Source organism: Muntiacus reevesi, chromosome 18 (genome assembly GCF_963930625.1).
Source record: "Muntiacus reevesi chromosome 18, mMunRee1.1, whole genome shotgun sequence".
Taxonomy (NCBI): domain Eukaryota; kingdom Metazoa; phylum Chordata; class Mammalia; order Artiodactyla; family Cervidae; genus Muntiacus; species Muntiacus reevesi.
Genome location: NC_089266.1, coordinates 37,934,112 through 37,955,761, shown reverse-complemented (window position 1 = coordinate 37,955,761; position 21,650 = coordinate 37,934,112). Strand labels below are relative to the sequence as shown.

The 21,650-nt window shown below is 42.2% G+C and overlaps 1 protein-coding gene across 1 annotated transcript; it reads right to left on the bottom strand.

Moving 5' to 3' along the window:
• Positions 1 to 11,580: 11,580 nt before the first annotated feature.
• Positions 11,581 to 12,501, bottom strand: LOC136150035 (olfactory receptor 1A1-like). The gene has a single exon (XM_065910774.1). The coding sequence runs from the start codon at positions 12,499 to 12,501 to the stop codon at positions 11,581 to 11,583; it is 921 nt and encodes a 306-aa protein (XP_065766846.1).
• Positions 12,502 to 21,650: the final 9,149 nt, after the last annotated feature.

Genomic DNA, 21,650 nt, shown 5'->3' with positions numbered 1-21,650 from the left:
GTGCCCTAAGAGGGACCTGAGGAGAGGTACGACCCAGAGACAGAGAATCTCCCCTGGAACTCGAGTTCTATATGCGGGGGAAGACAGTGACTAGGGGAGTCAAGACTCAGCACCCCTCCCCAAGTCCTGGGTAACGAAAAGTAGATCTGGGGACCCACCAGGTGTCCCATTCGTTTTTGGTGATACCAGAATGCCCAGAGACTTGTTGTGGCCGATGGCATTCCCTGTGGATGCAGTCATGAGGAACTGGAAAATTCCGCTGAAGATAACATGTTAGATCTGAGGTACGGGGACCCTGAAAATCTGGAATTAGCGTACCTCTCTATGGTGGAGATCAGACCCAGAAAGTTACTCACTCACAGCTGTGGCACTTTACTTTGCTGATCAGTGGTGGGCTATTGAAAACATCTCTCTTCTAGAGAGGCTTAAGCAGGTGAGAACTCTTGGGAAGAGAATGGTTAACTCCTGTGAGGGTGAGATAGTACCCCATGAGCCAGGAAGCTCGGCGGGGGATCACTCCCCACATTCAATGTCTCATGGATGCTGGAATTCTCAAGCGGTGTCAATCCCCTTCAAACACCCCCTTACTGCCAGTGAAGAAGCCAGGGGGGACAGATTACCTGCGAGAAGTCAACATACGGGTGAGTGACATACACCCCACTGTCTCTAACCCATACACCCTCCTGAGCAGTTTGCTGCCTGAGTGAAGATGCCTTTTTCAGCCTACCCCTGGCGGCCCAGAGCCAGGAGGTATTTGCCTTTGAGTGGACCGAGGAGGAAGGCCAACTGGTAATCCCACAGAGGTTCAAGAGGCTCTGAGTGAGGACCTCTACGAATATCGGACTTGGCACCCAGAGGTCCTTCTGCTACACAATTAATAGCCTGGCAAGAGGTCACCTGTTTGGGGTATAAGATCAAGCAGGGGCAAAGGTGGCTAACCCACGCCATGAAGGAAACAATATTGCAGATACCAGAGCCCAAGACCCCCCGCCAGGTGAGAGTTTCTGGGGACTGTTGGATATTGCAGACTGTGGATTATGGGGTTTGCTGAGAAGGCCCGGCCCTTGTATGAGGGAAGTAAAGAGACCCCAAACTGGACTTGGACTGAGCCAATGAAACAGGCTTTCCAGACACTCATATGGGCCCTACTAGAAGCCCCAGCCCTTGCCCTGTCTAACCCAAATAAGCCATTCCAGCTGTTTGTAGCTCCATGATTGCAGCGAGATACTGGCGGAGGCCCTGGCGGCACGAAAAGACTTAACTGATGTACCCCTAAACAACAGTGAGCTAGTATGGTTCACCGATGGGAGCAGCTACACACACTGCTGCTGTTACTCTGGATTTGGTGAAATGCCGTATGCAGGCGGACCCACAGAAGTACAAGGGCATTCTTAATGGATTATCAGTTCCGTGGTTTGGTCAAAGGATGGGCCCCGACCCTCATTGGCTACTCCCTGCAAGGGCTCTGCAAGTTTGGTTTTTATGAAGTCTTCAAGGTTTTGTACAGCAACATGCTTGGAGAGGAAAATGCCTATCTGTGGCGCACATCACTGTATTTGGCTGCCTCTGCCAGTGCTGAACATTGCTCTGGATCCTATGGAAGCTGCTAAGGTTCGAATTCAAACCCAACCAGGTTACACTCTGAGGGATGCAGCTCCTAAAATGTATACAAGGGGGTTGCTCCTCTTTGGATCTATGATTCTGTGAAGGTCTACTTCAGGTTCCCTCGCCCTCCTCCCCCTGAGATGCCAGAGTCTCTGAAGAAGCTTGGGTATGGACTGAATAAAATACAACTGGACGAGAGATAATCCAGGCTTGCAAAGCGTGCCAACTGATGAGGACAGGAAAAAAGCAGCACACGGGAACGAGGTACCGAGGGGAAGAGCCAGGGCAACACTGGGAGATAGATTTCACTGAGGTAAGGTCAGGCAAGTACAGGTATCACTGTCTGTTGGTTCTGGTAGATACCTTCTCAGGGTGGGTGGAAGCCTTCCCCGCTAAGGGAGAGACAGCAATAGTGGTTGCTAAAAAGATCTTAGAGGAAATAGTGCCTAGGTATGGGCTGCCGGTGACTATGGGCTCTGATAACGGACCTACCTTTGTGAGTCAGATGGTACAAGGGCTGGCCCAAGCTCTGGGGATGAAATGGAAGTTATATTGTGAATATAATCCCCAGAGCTCAGGACAGGTTGAGAAAATGAATCAGAATGAAGTTGACAATAGAGACTGGCGGGGACTGGGTGATCCTCCTTCTCTTCGCACTCTTTCAGGCACGTAGCACCCCTTATAAGCTGCCCTTTTGAGATTCTGTATGGAAGACCCCTCCTGTGTGTATTAGAACCTAGATGGAAAGGCCCTTATGTTGTTCTCCTTACCACTCCTACTGCTGTAAAGGTCGACGGGATTGGACTCTGAGTTCACTGCAATCACGTGCAGCAAGCCACACCGGAAGAACAGGAGCAGAATGGAAGGCAAGACCTCACCCGTACTCGTCTGCTGGGAGGTCTCCTAATTCTCCTGCTGATTATTGCAGGAGCTGAAGCTGTATAACCTCTTGTGATGGGCCCCGGGAATGGGACGTAGGAAACAGATTTGGTAGACCCCGAGTGTGGTGCAACCCGTAGGGCCAAGTACCTCAGATATGGGTGAATCAAGCTTTACTATCTCTGCAAGGCCAAGGGCTTTCCTATGAGCTGCTGTAGATGACTTGATTTTTCTCCAACAGGGTAGGGTCTGCGAGGTTTCTATGCAGACCATACAAGAGTGGTAAGAGAATCAATCAGTCATCTAGAGAAGTCTTTGACTTCCTTGTCTGAGGTGGTCTTGTTTAGAAAGAGAACGGGAAGCCCAGCAGAGATGGTTTGAGTCTTGTTTTCAACTACCTTAATTTCCACCCTCCTGGGTCCACTTATAGTGTCAGTGGCCCAAGATGGAAAAGAGGAAGATTCCTCTACTTGAACAACAGACAGGGGGGAATGTGAGGCGAGCAGCAGTAACGCAACTTAGATTAGGAGTAGGCCTTCCTACTATCAGGTAGCTTTCGCTTAACAATGACCACTGTTTGCCAATTAGGACCAATTAGCTTTCACCCATGTTTGCCAATTAGGAAATTAGGAACGGGGTGGAAACCCCCAGGAAAGTCCCGCCCACGCGAAAGTATTCACCAATGAAATTGTTTTGCAAACGTGTAAACAAGCCGCTTCTCACTCTATAAATTTGTGTAACAGGTTGGGCTCGGGGCTCTGACCCGCACCACTGCGTTGGTTGCGGCAGGGAGTCCTGACTCGAGTCAGTAATAAACTTCCCTTCCTGCGAGTTGCATTGTCTCGGAAGCCTTCTCTGTTCCCGCTCGGGGATTCGGACATTGGGCATAACAATATATAAGCGCAACACTTTGTTTTGCCTCCCTTTTGTTATTTCTTTCGGTGACTCATTCAACCCCATTGTGACTTCAGCTACTGCTTAGTAAACTGTCTGATCTACATCTACACTTGGTCTCTCTTTCCTTTATTTCCACATTTGTTGTACTGTAACATGTCTAAGAATCCCTACACACTGCATATACAACCTATATAGTTTGCAAGGTTTTTTGAAAAGGAAAACCTTCTTTATTTTTATCTCTTCCAGAGAGACCCTTGTGGAATAGTGTTCATTTTGTGTACCTGTAAGTTTACACTCAATATTTCTTGAATTATACCCAGGTTTATTATATGGGCTTCCCACATGTGGTGTACTCCTGGGCATGCTCATCCAGTTTTCCCTTACCTCTACATACGATCTTGCTGATTTAATTTCAAATAATTGGTCTATAACCCAACTTTTTTATTGTCTCTGTGCTTTAGTTTTTTAAAATTAATTTTTAATTGGGGTATAATTGCTTTACAATGTTGTGTTAGGTTCTTCTGTACATCAAAGTCAATCAGTTATATGATACATATATCCCCTCTTTTTTTAGATTTCCTTCCCATTTAGGTTGCCAAGCAGCATTGAGTAGATTTCCCTGTGCTGTATACTAGGTTTTCATTAATTATCTATTTTATACATAGTAGTGTGTATATGTAAATCCTAGTCTCCCAGTTTATCCCATCTCTCCTCCCCCATTGGTATCCATAGTTTGTTCTTTATATAGTATAATATTGCTTATATGTGGAATCTAGAAAAATAGTACAGATGAACTTATTTGCAAAGCAGAAATAGAGACTCAGTGCTTTAGTTTTGACAACCATCATTTTCTATCTGATACATTATAATTTATAAGTATAAATTCTGAATGGGAGTATATTATCAACTCTAGAATTACAGTTATTGCTGGAATGATAAGGAGAAAATTGAGGTTTGAGATGGAAATAAATGGAGTTTTGAATGTATCTAATATTTATTTCTTTAAAAAATTTGAAGCCAGCTGGATCACTTTGCAGTACACCTGAAGCTAACACAACACTGTAAATCAACCATATTCCAAAAAAATATGGAACCAATTTGACCAAATCTTATTTTTGTTAAATCTAGATGATAAGTTTTTTGATGTTATACTCTTTGTCATTATGATGTTTTAATAACTTAATAATAAGTAAATTTAACTTAAAATATAAATTTCATAGGTTGGATGATCATTGGGTCTAGAGTGTAGTCATGAAGTTGGATGGTTCAAATCTATTTTTCAGTGAAAGTAGGAGATAGAATGCTCCTTGTGAAGAGGCTAAAACTAAATGGAAATTATTTACACCGGGAATGGGGACCCAGGGGCCAAATACAATGCTCATCTAGGCTTATTTATAGAGAAGGCTGCTTACTGAACTCACAATTATATTATAAAATACAAATGTGATTGTGTCTATCTCTTTAAAACCATCATTTTCTACATATCACCTAATAGATGAAGTCCAAGTTTCTTATCATGGAAAAAATCTCAAGGACAAGTTGTTTAGACAGTGAAGGACACCTTCAGGCAGAACCACACGTTGTATATCTTTATCAGAAGCTGAGAGTTCAGGCAGGGGAATAAGAAGAATTCAATCAGGAAAAGAAATTTGGGGTTATACTGTGGGGAGTTTTGACCAACACAGGCGATTTGTACTTTATTCATTATATACAAAGATAATATAGTGGATGTGAGTAAAATTAACCTTTTCTGATAATACAGTTATGCAACCTTTTATTTAATGTAAACAGAGAAATTTGGACATGTATTTTAAGTGACTGATTCATAAGGCAGTGTTTTGAATGCTTATCTTGTGCAAGAACAACCACAAGGCAATAAAAAAGGTAAATAATGAAAGAATGTAAGACTAGCACCAGAAAAGAAGAGGTTGGTATAATCAACACAGGAACCAAAGAAACGGAACAAGAGCAGAGAGATTCCTGAGCACAGGGATGAATGATAGAGATCCTTAGTGGTGGATGTCAGTGTCTTCATGGGGAGAAATGATTTCTGCAGAAACCCGAGAGAAAGAAGTAAAAAAGCATATGCCCCCGCAGAGAGGAGCCCGGGATGGGAGAAAGGGGGCAGGTAGGGATCAGCATGAAGCTACAGGCAGAATAAGAACCTCGAGTTCCCTGGAGTTAAGCCAGAGTTCCAGGAAATGCTGCCTGCTAAAATCCACTTTCATGGAAAGTGTTGAGGCTCTGTGGTATCCGTGGCATGAGTGTGGTGATGCTGAGGATAGAGAAAGCCAAATGCTTCCCCTTGTCGTGTGAGGCAGGAAACATAGCAAAAGGCATCCTGTGAGTGCTCTGCGACTCCCCGATAGGTTGGTGCATCAGTGCTTCGACAATGAAATAACACAGCTTCCTGGAGGAGCTTCTTAAGTGTGCACCATTGAATGTGGGGGTGAAAGGAGTGCCGTCCTTAGCGCTTTTCTAAAATAATGCACTTGTGTGACTGCTAGTATGTGCACACACAACAGTATTACTTTAGAAAGGGGACAGTTCAAGACTGAGAGAACCAAATCAGAGCTACTCCATCTGGTCCTGTTTTTTTTTTTTCCTTTAGGGAAAGCCCAAGGAGAAGTATTATCAGAAGGGAAGCATGTTCTCTCTGTCTGTCTGTCTGTCTCTCTCTCACACACACACCCATCAAATCTTGAGGACTTTGGTTCTTGAGTCCTAGTTTTGCTACCATCTCTATTTGACTTTAGGCGATTCAGTTAATTATTTTTTTCATCTGATAAAAGCATATAATAATTCCACTTACCTCTTGAGGATTTTATGAGACTCAAAGGAGATAATACATGTAGTGCAGTTGCAGGTTATCTATCTCATGCTGTCACTGTGATAGAGAGTCACTTCTCCAATAGCCAAAGCCCCTACCTGGGACGTCAGCTCAGATAATGTTCAAAAAGGGTCCTGGTCTTGTGGCCTTCTGGCCTCTTCCACAAAAGGGAATTTTACAGCCACCAGTTCTAGCAGATTCCTCCTGGGGAGTAGCTGTACTGGAGAAAGTGCTGATAGAAGCTTGGCAGAATTGGTCCTCTCTTTCTGTGGGAAAGGAGATAGGACTGGGATGGTTTGGAAAGAAGGACCCCAAGTTTCCTAATTGTAGAGCAGAAGGGGTGGGAAGAGCTGTCCTGGATGGAGACTGGAGATGAGAATTCTAGCTTCCTCTGTAAGGGAGCAAGGTCATCACAGCAGGGAGAACATTTGGAATTATGCAGCAGGTTATAAAGTCTCCTGAAACATGACTTGCTCAGACCTTCATTCCAACCAGAGTAGTTGTGGAGACTCCTTGCGTGGTCTTACAACTGTGCCCTAATGGGACACAGTGGTTCTCAGGAGTAATTGATCTCAGAGTTCTTCCCTAGAAAAAGGATGGGCTACATCGTCCCAGAGTATGCCTCCGGGGTCAAATCCCTGGGCTGACCTATTCTGGCCTCTGTTGGAAAGTGGGCCCCTGTTCTCTGCCTCAGCACAAATGGAACCAGCCCTTGGGAGTGGTAAAGATAATGGTACAATTACTTTATTTTTCTTTATTAGTTGGAGGCTAATTACTTTACAATATTGTAGTGGTTTTTGCAATACATTGACATGAATCAGCCATGGATTTACATGTGTTCCCCATCCTGAACCCCCCTCCCACCTCCCTCCCCATCCCATCCCTCTGCGTCATCCCAGTGCACCAGCCCCGAGCACTTGTCTCATGCATCCTACCTGGACTGGCGATCTGTTTCACACTTGATAAAAAAATAAATATAATAAAATACGGACGTCCAAAGGAAAATAAATAAATAAATAAATAAAAAGTAATTAGTGGCAAAAAAAAAAAAAAAAGATTATGGTACAATTACACTCCTATCTTACTTCTAGCCTACACAGAAATCTTTCTGGTGTTAAGTGTGAAACATAATATAATTCTATTTCATCTTTCTCTAGAACTCTATCTGAGAAAAGAGTAGAAATTTATATTTTTAAAAAACCTTCTTCCCATGTAGAATGGTGGTGGTGGTTTAGTCACTAAGTCGTATCTGACTCTTTGTGACCCCATGGACTATATAGCCTGCCAGGCTCCTCTGTCCATGGGATATTCCAGGCAAGAATACTGGATTGGTTTGCCATTTCCTCCTTATTTTAGGGGATCTTGCCCACCCAGGGATCAAACCTGGGTCTCCTGCATTACAGGTGGATTCTTTACCAACTGTCCCCCCAGGGAAGCCCCCAGGGTAATCTAAACACACTTTAAACTGCTGCTTTTTCTCTGTGTCCTGGGACAGGTGAGTCTGTGCTCAGGCTCCTCAGTAACATCCCTCCCTCCTGTAGGTGTTGCATAGAGGTTGGGGTTCCTGTGGGTACCACGTCTCCATCTTTCCTACCCGTTTCTTTATTTTTAAAAGATTTATGTATTTTGTTTTTTGGCTGTGCTGAATTTATTGCTGCTCACAGGCTTTCACGAGCTGCGACATGCAGGGGTTACTCTTTGTTGCAGTCTGCGGGCTTCTCATGGCTTCTCTTGTTGCAGAGCACAGGCTCTAGGGTGCGTGGGCTTCAGTAGTTGTGACAGGTGGGCTCAGAGGTTGTGGCTTTCAGACTCTAGAGCACGTGCTCAGTGGTTGTGACACATGGGTTCAGTTGTCCCAGGACATGTGGAATCTTCCAGGGCCAGAGATCGAACCCTTGTCTCCTGCATTGGCAGGCGGATTCTTAACCACTGGACCACCAGGGAAGCTCCCCATTCCTTTATTTTTAAAGATTTTTTTGAAATGGACCATTTAAAAAGTCTCTATTGAATTTGCTGTAGTATTGCTTCTGTTCTATGCTTTTTTTTTTTGGTTGTGGGCCATGTGGGAGTTAGCTCCCTGAGCAGGGGTGGAACCCGAACTCGCTGCTTTGGAAGGCGAAGTCCTAACTGCTGGACGGCCAGGGAAGTCCCCTTCCTATCCATTGCTGGGTGGTCCTTCTGTGTGCAAAAGCCGCTCAGTCAGCCCTCATCTCTTCGGAAGGCATTGCTCTGTTTGTATTAATAGATATAGATTTGCTGTATCTGTGAGTGATACTATCTTGGCCCCCTTCTCTTTAAGGAAAGCGTGATTTTAGAGAAGAGATACTTCTGCTTTTATTTTTTTACTCCGGTCCATGGCCCAGTGTCACATCCCTGAACAATTTACATGTCTTCCTGGGAAGCCAGAGATATAAATGTGTGTGACTGCTGTGGTTTATGTTACTAGCCTTCTCTCCTTGTGGATTTCCTTGGCATCCTCTTCAGTGACACCAGATATATTTAGATGGACTGAGCGATGGTGTAAGGATAGTCACTGAGACTAGAAGAATCACTTCACCGCTTTAAAGTTGGTAACTTCTATGTGAGCCCATATTTCCCATTTCTGTCCTATCGTTCAACTAGCGCTATGTCTGGAGTGCCCTCTCTAATTGTAAAAATTCTAGCCAAGTCTTCTGCCAGTGCACACATTCTGACTTGCCTATATATCTATCCTTATTATTTTATGTCTCCTCTGTGGGTCAGCTTAGCCAGGGGAATGTACTGGTCATGAGGAAAACTGAATTTGAATCCTCATCTGCCTGTTGGTTGTTGTTCGGTTGCTAAGTCGTGCCTGACTCTTTGCGAGTCTGTAGGGTGTAGCCCACCAGGCTTCTCTGTCCATGGGATTTCTCAGGCAAGAATACTGCAGTAGGTTGTCATTTTCTCCCCCAGGGCTTCCTGTCCCGGGTATGGAACCTAGGTCTCCTGCATTGCAGGTAGATTCTTTACCACTGAGCCACCATCCTCTTGAAACACATCAATGAAGTCATTTCACCTTTGGGAGGTTTGGTGTTCTTATCTGTATAAGAGGGCTACAATTTTGTGCTGCAGGGCTTTTTGAAAATTTAAAGAGACAATAATGTATGTGATATAGTGAGAGAACATCACACACACACATGTATTGGGTTGGCCAAAAATTTCATTCAGGCTTTTCTATAAGATCTCAATCAAGAACTCTTAATAATTAATTTTCTTGGAGTACAGTTGTTTACAGTATTGTGATAGTTTCCATTGTATAGCAGAATGAATCAGCCATACATATACATATATCCCCTTCCTTTTGGACTTTTCCCATGCAGGTCACCGCAGTGTGTTAAGTAGAGTTCCCTGTGCTATACAGTATCTTCTCATTAGTTACCTATTTTATGCATAGTATCAATAATGTATGTGTGTCAGCAGAGTTTTTTTTGCCAACCCAACATATTTGATCTTTAAAGAAATATCTACTTTTTCTGAAACTATATGGCACATTTGGAACTTCTTTTGTAGCACTCATCACTGTTTTCTTTGTGTTGGCTATTGTTTCATCTTTTTTCCAAAACAAGCGTTTGCATGCCCACTCGACGTTTTTATGACAGCACAATAAAAATACACTGTGCGGTGTGCTTTGATGAATAGAAAATCGAGAGACACATAGCGTGACTCATAGGAACATCAAGTCAAACTTGTACAAGTTTCTTTTTCCCCCCACTAGAATTCTCATTCTCCATTGTGCCCCCCCTTTCTCAAAATTTAGTCATTCTACAGAGGCTCTTAGATAATTTTATCAATTCCCAAACTTTACTTATCAGTGCCACTCTGATTCATGCTCTGTTAATTTTGCTGCAAAGCTTCATATCTTCACTGTATGATTTATTGAACATTTCCCTGAGTGTCTTCCTCAGGAACCTTTAAAGTCTGCTCCAAATAGACCTGGTTTTCTTAAAATTATTCTCTTGTTGATTATTTTCAATAAAAGGATCATTTTCTAGGGGCTTCCCAGGTGACTCAGTGGTAAAGAATCTGCCTGCAATTCAGGAGACACATTGGGTCAGGAAGATCCCCTGGAGGAGGACATGGCAACTCACTCCAGTATTCTTGCCTGGAGAGCCCCATGGACAGAGGAGCCTGGTGGCTACAATCCATGGGATCGCAAAGAGTTGGACACAACTGAAACGACTTAGCACACACTCATGAGGATTCAGAACCGCAGGAATGAACATTTGCATCACCTCCGCAGGTGAGGACCAAGTAAAAGCAGCTTGGCAGCTCCTCTCAGAGATGTGAGCTTCAGGCATGTGGTCATCCCTCTGCTGAACTCCTAGGTTCTGGTAACACCACGTACCCCTTCTTTTCCCCCAGTTCTAGTGAAAACAGCTTCTTCTTGCAGTTAGTAACTTTTGGATTACATCAGTATTCATCTTTTATCTTGTTTTAGTCACTTTCAGAATGCATCTATGTAAGTAATTTCTTGCGTTAAGTGTTTATAATTTCTGCTTCCTGAATGGTTTCAAAATTACTTTATAACATACCCAGTATAGGATAGATGGTAAATAATGTCAAATCTATTCATGTCTAATCATTATCAGATTACATTTATTCACTTACATTCACCCATTCTACCTTCACAAACAGTTATTGATCACAGTGACCAATATTTGTAGAAATAGAGCAAAGTGTTAAGACAACTCTTGTCCTCAAGGTTTTCAAGCAAGGTAGGGGTGATATAACCTAATAATTCTCCAAACTGATGTTTAAATAATAACTTGTAGACTCCAAAGCATGAAATACTGCAATACTTACTTTCTAAGACATAGACAAGTCAGATCTTTTCTATTTATATTATGTACACCTTAAACCATGACTGAGATGTTCTCAAGTCTTCCTAGGTGGTTCAATGGTAAAGAATCCACCTGCCAAGCAAGAGATGCAGGTTCAATCTCTGGGTCAGGAAGATCCCCTAGAGAAGCAAATGGCAACTCACTCCAGTATGCTTACCTGGAAAATCCCATGGACAGAGGAGCCTGGAGGGCTGCGGTCCATGGGGTCCGGAAAGAGTTAGACAGGACTTAGCAATTAAAACAACAACAACAGACATTCTCAACTTTACTCTGCCAGTCAGTAGCCTCATTGGAACAGGATCTAATAACCTTCCTGCCACTCTGCCGAAAGGAGCAATTACATGTATAAATGGATAATAGCATGTCTCATCAAACTGTTACCAGATTTCTGAGAAAAGAAATTTAATGTCTGTACAGAATAAGGTGACTTGGAGGGGGAGAATATTAAGGCTGACTTTTCAAGTATATTTTAATTGGTTTAGTGCAGTCTCTAACATTATCTCACATTGGTTATGAGAAGATTCTGCTGCTGAAAAGTTTCCTCAGGGCAGCCTTCATGTCCCGATTCCTCAGACTGTAGATGAAAGGATTTAACATTGGGGTCACTGCGATATACATCACGGTTATCACAGCATCCTTTAGGCTGTAACTAGTCAGAGGGCGGAAATACATGCCCATAACTGTCCCATAATACAGAGAAACAACCGTGAGGTGGGACCCACAGGTGGAGAAGGCTTTGAGCACACCTTTAGTAGAGGGAACCCGTAAGACTGTGGAAAAGACCCGAACATAGGAGATGATGATGCATAGTAATGGCACGGAGAAAACAGCAGCCCCCAGGTACATCATCTTCACATTAAAGTGAATGTCAGAACAGGACAGCTTGAGCAAAGAGGCAATGTCACAGTAGAAGTTGGCCACTTCCTGGTTTCCACAGAAGGACAGGCTAGCTGTGAGCAGAGTGTGTGGGAAGGCATTGGCATTTCCAACCACCCAAGACCCCATGACTAGCAGGACACAAGTCCGTGGGCTCATAATTGTTGTGTAATGAAGTGGGCGGGTGATGGCCACAGCTCGATCATAGGCCATAGCAGCCAGAATGTAACTATCTGTGTTACCCAGAGCTAACATGAAACACATCTGTGTTAGGCATCCCCCAAAAGAGATGGCTTTGGTGCTCAGGAGGTGGTTGGCCAGCGCCTTAGGGATAGTTACAGAGGAGAAGAAGATGTCAACGAAGGAGAGGCTGGCAAGGAGAAAATACATGAGGCGAACATCGAAGCGAATAGCTAAGATGATGAGCAGGTTTCCAGTCAATGTGATGGGGTAAATGAACAGAAAGAGGATGAAGAAGACATCTTCCTCTTCCTGCTGACCGCTAACTCCCAGGAGGATGAAATTGAAGGTAGAGGATTGGTTGTCTTCTCTCATGGATCCTTCAGCAGGAAAGGGGAGAGGAATCCAGAATTAATAGTGAAATGCTGTGTATAATGTTCTTTTTAAGCCACTACTTTTGACTCCTGTAGTTGCTGTGTCAATACCTGAGTTTACCAAATCCAGAGATAGGCAGTGCATTGCAGGTAAAACATCCCTATTGGTCCGTGGGGCTAGCTGACAATGAGCCCTGGACACTCATTCTAAGAAATAAGTCATCTATGAAGTGCCCATCCTCTCCAGTCCCAGCACCATACCCAAACACCTAGAGTTTAACTATTTAACAGGCAATTAAGTTCATATTTGATGTGCTAGAAACTTTGTTAGTTCTTGAGGCAAAAGCATAAATATGGGAAAAGCACAACTTACCCATTTTTATTCATATATGGCAAAGACTGCTTCAAGGACCTTCGAACTTAATGGAGAAGCCACAATCATACGCTAATCTTATTACACATGAAAAGCAAAGGACAATATTTTGGAGTCTTTGAGAAAGCATTCCAGTGCAAAGAATGACTAGTACAAGAAGAACCCTAAACGATTGGAAAGTGTTCCACTGACTAAACCGAGAATGAGCCCCAGAGTCCAAAACATCACAACTGCCTACATTGGCATCAGAAAATTGCAGATCATAAAGACCATCTGCGTTAGGTCATAGCAAAGTGAGATCAGTGAATTTACTTCTTGGGCATCTCATTTTTAAGGTAAACATTCACATTTGATATGTTTCTTCTATACTCCAAACTCTTAAATATATGTGATCATAATGTTTTTCTCTTTGACCTTCCTTATCTTTTTATTATTTTCTCCTTTGGTGACTCATCCAATTTCATGGTGACTTTCAACTACTACTAAGTAGAAATGGATAGAAAGAACAAAGTAGATAGATTTCAGAGTTGTTTTCAAGGAAAATTCAAGAGAAACTCTAGATATACTAAAAGATTTAGGCAATATTGAAATATCAATATTGTCTTATGCTTCTGTTGTTAGTCATTCAGTCATGTCCCATTCTTTGCGATCCCGTGGACTGTAGCCTGCTAGGCTCCTCCTTCCATGGGATTCTCCAGGCAAGAATACTGGAGTGGGTTGCCATTTCCCTCTCCAGGTGATCTTCCTGACCCAGGGACCTCTGGTCTATTCCCCTTAGCAGCACTTGCCTGGGCCACTTGTCTTATACATTCACAATTATAATTTTTAAAAATTATTCCCATTCATGATAGCAAGAGAAATTTTAAGAAATAATTCTTTAAAAAAGAGGAAGTCCAGACTGGCTGGGAAAAGCTACAAAACTTTACCAAATAACAAGAAACAAATAATAAAAAGAAAAAAACAGGGAGATAAATATTATTAACAGGAGTTTCAATGTGTGTAACTGAAATGTCAGTTTACCTCCAATTAATTTATGAGTTCGCCACAATCCCAATCAAAATACCATAGGTTACTTTAAAAGATGATATTTACTAAACTGATCCAGAAATGTAGTCTGATAATAAAGACCCAAGAGAACTAAGAGAGTTTGAGGCATGAGAATAAGGAGAAAGAAACTGACCTGTCAGTTATCAAGATGATTTACTCTGGTAATTCAGACAGTGGAGTGGAACTGGCATAGGAATAGACAAACAGATCTATGTAATATGTTAAAGAGTTAGAAACGGATCCAACACTTATTAGAAATTGATACTAAACACAGTTGGTTTAGTACTAGGCAGGGAAAGGATAGGCTGTACATTTGGTAAAGAGTGCTGGGACAGTTGGATATCTATAAGACATGTATGCACTGCTGTATTTAAAGTGGATAACCAACAAGGACTTACTGTATAGCACAGGGAACTCTGCAATGTTATGTAACAACCTAAATGGGGAAAGAATTTGAAAAAGAATAGATAAATATGTGTATGTATAACTGAATCACTTTGCTGTACATCTGAAACTAACACAACATTGTCAGTCACCTATGAAAGTGAAAGTCACTCAGTCGTGTCTGACTCTTTGCGACCCCATGGAATAGTCCATGGAGTTCCCCAGGCCAGAATACTGGAGTGGGTACCTGTTCCCTTCTCCAGGGGATCTTCCCAACCCAGGGATTGAATCCAGGTCTCCTGCTTTGCAGGAGGATTCTTTACCAGCTGAGCCACCAAGGAAGCCCAGAATCAACTATAATACAGCATAAAAAAGTTTCCTGAAAAAAGAAAATACAGAAAAATATTTTTAAAGGATTAGTTCAAAAAAGCAAAGTTAAGAAAATTTAGAGAGAGATTATGCTTATGAAATCAGGCTTCCCCCACACTCTTTCTCCTTGTGCTGGCTGGATGGAAATGTCCGAGAGGCTGAATGGGATGATGGAGTCACGTGGTGAAATGAGCCTGTGTCCCTTGGAGAACCATCATCCACTAAGAACACCCACTGGGACTGTTACATAAGGAAAAAAACTTTATACTCTTCAAACCATTGCATTTGTCATGTATTTGTTACCGTAGTCTGGAATATCCCAAGTAATTCACTATGTTTTACAAAAAGACTTCTAATCAATGATTGCTTCAATTTGTAATAAATTTATGCACCTATTCTGAATGTCTCTTATAGTACACATCAGGTTTATAGTACACACATAGACACAGGGAATGCAGATAAAATTATCTTTCTCCCGAATATGATGTACTTTTTCATCTCTGCACCTAAGTGAATTTGATTTTCTCTCTTGAATGCCTTTCCCTATGTTCACATGAAATCATAATATCTCACAGTTGAGAGGGTTAGTAAAACCGGAAGGTTCAGAGACTATGGTTAGCTCATATGGCAAAGAAGGGTAATGCTTCGAGTTGAGGCTCTTGGCAACATGGCAAACTTAGCCAATGTCAGTAGGTTCCATTCCAATGAAAACACATAGAAATTATAAATATGTTTAATAAGTAATTGGTGGTGTTTGAGGTGGGCTATGGGGTCTCTTGATGGCTAAGTGGTGAAGAATCTACCTGCAATGCAGGAGATGAAGGAGATTCAGTTTCGATCCCTGGGTGAGGAAGATCCCCAGGAGGAGGGCAGCCCACTCCAGTATTCTTGCCTGGAAAGTCTCATGGACAGAAGAGCCTGGTGGGCTATAGTCCATAGAGTTGCAAAACAACAGAGCACACATGCACAATAAGTAATTAAGAATGCATACCCAAACCTGAAAGAAAGAAATGGGAACATGTAGCCATGAGAAACAGAACAAGAGTTGTAAGCAAGGCTGATGCTGCAATGAACCCTTGAGGTTTCAACCAGGAGTTAGGTCTGAAGGCTGGGATCTGGGGTGTTAATAATCCTTATACAAGATGTGGTCACAGACCTGCATGAAGCAGGAACTTTGATTTGAGTCTCTGTGTAAAACACTTAAGCATTGTCCTGTTGATGAAAAGAGCACTAGGGGGAAAAAATTGCCATATAAGACTTGGAAAGGAAAAAACAAAATGGATAGAATTTATTGAAAATGTGATTGCTTCCCAAGAAAATCCAAGAGTTTCTAGATGAACGAACAGGTTTCAGCCTATGTGTGTGATGTAAATCCATATTATAAAATCAATAATGGCAGTCTACCCAGACTTTTGCCCTTCTCCTCAAACCCACCATGCTCCCTACATCAGTATTCTCCCCATAACAGAGGTGTCAGGCTTCCCAGGTGGTTCAGTGGTAAAGAATCCTCCTGCCAGTGCAGGAGATGCAGAGATGCGGGTTCAATCTCTGGGTCAGGAAGATCCCCTGGAGTAGGAAATGGCAACCCACTCCAATATTCTTGCCTGAGAAATCCCATGGACAGAGGAGGCTGGTGGGCTATAGTCCTTAGAATCGCAAAGGTGTTGGACATGACTAAGTGGCTAAACAACAACAACATTAAAACATAGGTGTCACATCCCTCTTCACTGAGAAACTTAAACCCTTAAGGAAATATTCCCTCAATATTTGCCGTAGAACATCATTTCCATATACGTGCTTCTATTCTGTTCTTCCTCTTCAAAAACTTAGAAGAAAAATGTAAATGCATCTGTGTATTCACACCTTTCTTCTCTTTGGCTTCCTTAGCTATATAACTCCACCATTCTTTCAGCTGTGGTATTTTCTTTCTCCGGTTTCTGCCTTTATACCAGCTCTTTCCCATTGACTGGTAAATATCATATCCTCTTCCGTCATTCAACAAATGTTCCTCAATCTTGCAACTCTTTCTATCTGCTATCCCATTTTAAACCTATGTTGTTCTTTTTTCGGACAGGCTTCTTTATAGAGATGTCTGCTTACTGGATCCAAAAGTATATTTTAACCTGCTTGTGATTATGTCTGTCTCTTTAAATCACTCACTGTCCACTTATCACCTAACAGATGAAGTCCAAGTTTAATTTCATGGAGAAAACTCAAGGACAAAAGAATTCATACAATGGAAAAATACATTAGGCAGAAACGGATTATGTATCTCTTTTTTGACTGTTCTGGGTGATCGTTGCAGTGCGTGGGCTCTAGAGTGCACAGACTTAGTCGCCCCATGGCATGTGGTATCTTAGTTCCCCGACCAGAGATTGAACCCCTGCATTGGAAGGTCGATTCTTAACCTCTGGACCACCAGGGAAATTCCAGATTATGTATCTTTAATAGGGGCACAGGATACAGTGGGAAAATCAGTCTGGATAGGAAGTTTAGATTCTTTATTGTCTGAGCCCTCAGGATTCCAGGCAATTCAGTTCACCATTTTTCCATAAAATGACAATGATAAAATGACAATGTTAGGTAGTTAAAATAGGGAAAAAGAGTCCCAAATGGCGGTGGCTAAAAGACCTGGAAGGGAAAGCCCGCGAAAATAGAACAAAGGACCAGAGTGAGAACCTCAGGTAAAACAAACAACGCTCCTGCCTAAGCCCAATTTACATAAGGCAGGCCCAGGGACAGAGAAACATATAAAAACAGGAGCCAAAGCCCTCTTCTGCCCTTTTTTTTTGCTCCCTCTCTCCCCCGCACGATGGGGCGATCTTCTTTTTGCGTCTCTGGATCAACGTGCCCTCACGCCTCAAAGATGGATTTTCCTGCTATTATCTAAATAAATAGAGCTGTAACACTGAGCTAAACACTGGTTTATTTAAGAGCTATAACACGGCCTGTCCTCCAAGAGCTGTGACCCGCCAAGGGGCTTTAATGTCCGTCACTCCAAATTTTTGTTGTGACGAGACAAAGAGCCGAGGAACATACACTCGCGTGACAACAATAATTCTACTTACTGTCGGGACCAGCCCAACAACGAACTGACCCGAGGGAGCAGTGCCACAGAAGAATGAAGAAAAAGAAGACTCAGAAATAAAGTGGGGATCAGGGGGCTGATGCCATTCGCAGGCAAAAGCCCAGATCCTAATCCTCGCGTGCCTTTTATTGTTAACCTCTACTTCCTTATTCGTGCTCTAGAGATATATGTTCCTTACAATCTCAAACTGGGGATAAAGATATACAATGCACAGTCCTCAATGTCAAACCTTCAGGCCTTTCATGACCCTGTTTAGTTCATCAGCTAGTGAAGACCTTTCTCAGCAACTTCCTCAAGGCTCCGGTCATGAGAACAGTCACTAATGGTTTTCCATCAGTCACATCAGTACTTCAACATCTTGTTTTCAAGATGTCTTTCCACGATGTACTTTTTACTGCTCCCAGCCCTTTGCCTGGGGGTAATGAGAAGGTCATTCTTAGTTTTCAAAGAAGCCCCGTTAATTATAGTACAGGCCTGTGCATAGCATATTCCCTTCACTTACCTCTTGGAAGTTTAGCAAGAGTCAAAAGAGATAATGCATGCAGTGCAGTTGCTGGCTATCTATCCCTTGCTGTGTCTATCATAGAGTCTCTTCTCCAGTATCTGCTGCTCCTACTGGGCAATCAGCTCAGATGCTGCCAAAAAGGCTCCTGGTCCCCTGGCCTTCCCTTCCCTCGCATGAATGAGAAGCTTGCAGCAGCTGGTTTCACACTGTTAGCATTCCTTCTGGGGGTCAGGCACACTGGGGAAAGTGCTAGTCAGTCATGAGCCTAGAGATCCGGTTTTTAGCCCTCTGTCCCTGACGAAAAGGAGACAGGACTAGGGTGGTTTGGAAAGAAGAGACTCAGGTTTCCCAGCCTTAGAGCAGAAAAGACAGATGAATCTGTCCTGAATGGAGCCTCCAGATGAGAACTCTGGCTTCATGGAAGCAGAGTGTGTTACAGCATAGAGAAAATCGTGACTCATTCACCACGTTATAAAGTCCTGAAACAGGACTTCTGCAGGTCCTCTTCAGGCAGAGTGAAGTCAGACCATTGGTGAGATCTGTTGATGTACTCTTATAGCTATGCCCTGAGGGGACAGAGCGGCCCTTAAGAGTAATTATCCTAGAGTTCTCCTTGAAGGAAGGATGAGCGAGATGGCTTCCCAGTGAGTGTCTCTAGCGTCCAAGCACTGGGCTGACCTATTCTATCCTATTCAGCATGAATTGGAGCTACCCCTTGGGAGCAACAAGGACTGTGATACAACTGAGCCCTTGGTTTTACTTCCAGTCTACACTGAAGCCTTTCTGGTGTGAAGTGTGGCAGAGAAAAATGATTCTACTTTATCTTTCCTCTACCATTTAATTGGGGCGGGGTAGTCATGGTGGGAATTATAACTTTAGCATGCTTATGGTGGGTCTCCTACTTCTTTAGATTCTTAAAGCTGGAAAAGGCCTGATGTTATCTAGTCCATTTCATGGATGTGTTACCTTTATAACAACCCTTGATTAGTGGTTGTAGTTATCCTGTGACCAAGTGTCTGTGGCAGAGAGGTCACTGAGTTTCTGTAGGGGAGCATGGTGAAGACAGTGAGCTCTGGCTGGTTTTAATCCTGGTTCTGCCTCTTACTGGAGCTCCCCAGGTGGTACTAGTGGCAAAGAACCCACCTGCCAATGCAGGAGACATAAGAGATGCAGGTTCGATTCCTGGGTCAGGAAGATCCCCTGGAGAAGGAAGTGGCAACCCACTCTGGTATTCTTACCTGAAAAATCTCATGGACAGAGGAGCCTGGCAGGCTGCACTCGATAGGTTCACAAAGAGTCAGACAGGACCGAGGTGATTGAGCATGCATGCATACCTCTTACTGGCTGTGACTGACTTCGGATTTTTAATGTACTGACATTTCTGTAACTGGAATAACTATGAAGCAGCAACAACAACTACATCCTCATAAAGTTGTTATAAGGATCAAATGGATTAATATCTGAAAAGTCTTTAATAAAACAAAGCCTAGCACAGAGTTGTAGTGTAGTCCCTAAGTCTCATCTGACACTTTCACTACCCCCATGGACTGTAGCCTGCCAGGTTCCTCTGTCCACAGGATTTCTCAGACAAGAATACTGGAGTAGGTTGCCATTTCCTTCTCCAGGGGATCTTCCCAACCCAGGGTTCAAACCCACATCACTTGCTGAGCCAGCTGGAAAGCACATAGTTAGCAGTTAGTAAAGATTAACTGTTATTTTACTATTTATTTTTCTGCTTTCTTCATGTAATTGTATAGCTCTCCAAACTCTTCCATTAGAGGCTACACATGGTAGTCATTGGAAACTTTAATTGCATTTTCTTGTAGACAAGGTTCGGGTTATATTTCCTGTTGCTCTGTTGTTACTTGCCCTGGGTTCAGATCATGTTTCAAAGTCCATACCATGACGTCCCACGGTATACTTTCTTCTTAGGAATAACATTTTGCTCTTGGTATCATTCTCAGAATCTCTTGTGATTTCAAACTTTATTTACTGGGGTACCCATTAAGGTCAAGGAATTGTGGAATAATATATAAGAGAACTATGAAGGAAATAATGCTTTAACACTCAAATATTTGCAAATATTATCTGTGGGCAGTGATTACAGCTTCATTAATGTATCAAGGAATATCTGACCATTCCTTTCCTCCCAAAGAGAAATGAATCTCTGAATAGAGAAAGAGGCTAAACTGAACTGTTTGTTGGCAAATTTCAGGCTTGATCAAATCACTTCTCCTTTAAAGCTGTCTTTTAAAAGTAGAAATGATATAGGAAATATACTTGTAGAGTAAGAGAAAGGAAGTAACACCTTAAGTGCTTGGAAGAAAAAACTATCCTCGAAAACAGTTTAAGAAAGTGAAGAGAATAATTTTTTATATAAATTATTTTTCATGTTTAAAGATAGAGCATGTCAGACAAAAATTTAGAAGACAATGAGACTGCTCTGGAGACAGCAGACAGAAATGCAAAAGGCCAAAAACAGAGATTTTAATTGACATTTTAGGTGAAATTAGCATCAGAAAAATAAATTTTTAAGAAAATAAGAGGGGAAAAAAACTTGTAAAAGAGAGCTCCTATAAGGCTATCAGAAGATTTCTCAGCAGAGATCTTGCAGATCCGCAAAAAGTAGGATGATATTTTCAAGGCCTGAATGAAAAAAACTGCCAACCAAGAATAATTTACTCAGAAAAGTTGCTCTTCAGAAACAAATGTGAGAGAAAGACTTTTTCTAACCAATAGAAGCTGAGAAATTCCATCATCATCAGACTTGCTTTACAAGAAATGCTGAAGGGAGTTCTTCAACCTGAAATGAAAGGTCACTAATTAGTAACATGAAAACATATGAAAATATCCAACACACTAGTAAAAATAAACACAAAGTCAGATTCAGATTCTATAATGGAGTGGTGTGGTAACCATTTAATGCTAGTTAAAAGACAAAAGTATTAAAATAGCTATAGGCAAATACACCATTTTAAAAGAAGTAAATTATAATATCAAATATATAAAGACAGAGTAAGAGAGCAAGATTTTTGTTTGTGATTTAAGTTAAGTAGTTATCAGTGTAAGATAGACATTTACATCTATATGATGTTTTATGTAGGCCTCTTGGTAATCACATGGTAAAAATCTACAGTAGATTCACAAAAGATAGAGAGGCAGGAATTAAAACATATTACTACGGAAAAGCATCAATTGACAAAGGAAAGCAGCAAGAGTGAAAGAAGGGAACAGGAGAACGACAAAACAACCAAAAACCAATCAATAAGATGGCACCAGTAAATCCTTGTTGTTGTTGTTGTTTAGTTGCTGAGCCTTGTCTGACTCTTCTGTGATTCCATGGACTGTAGCCCACCAGGCTCCTCTGTCCATGGGATTTCCCAG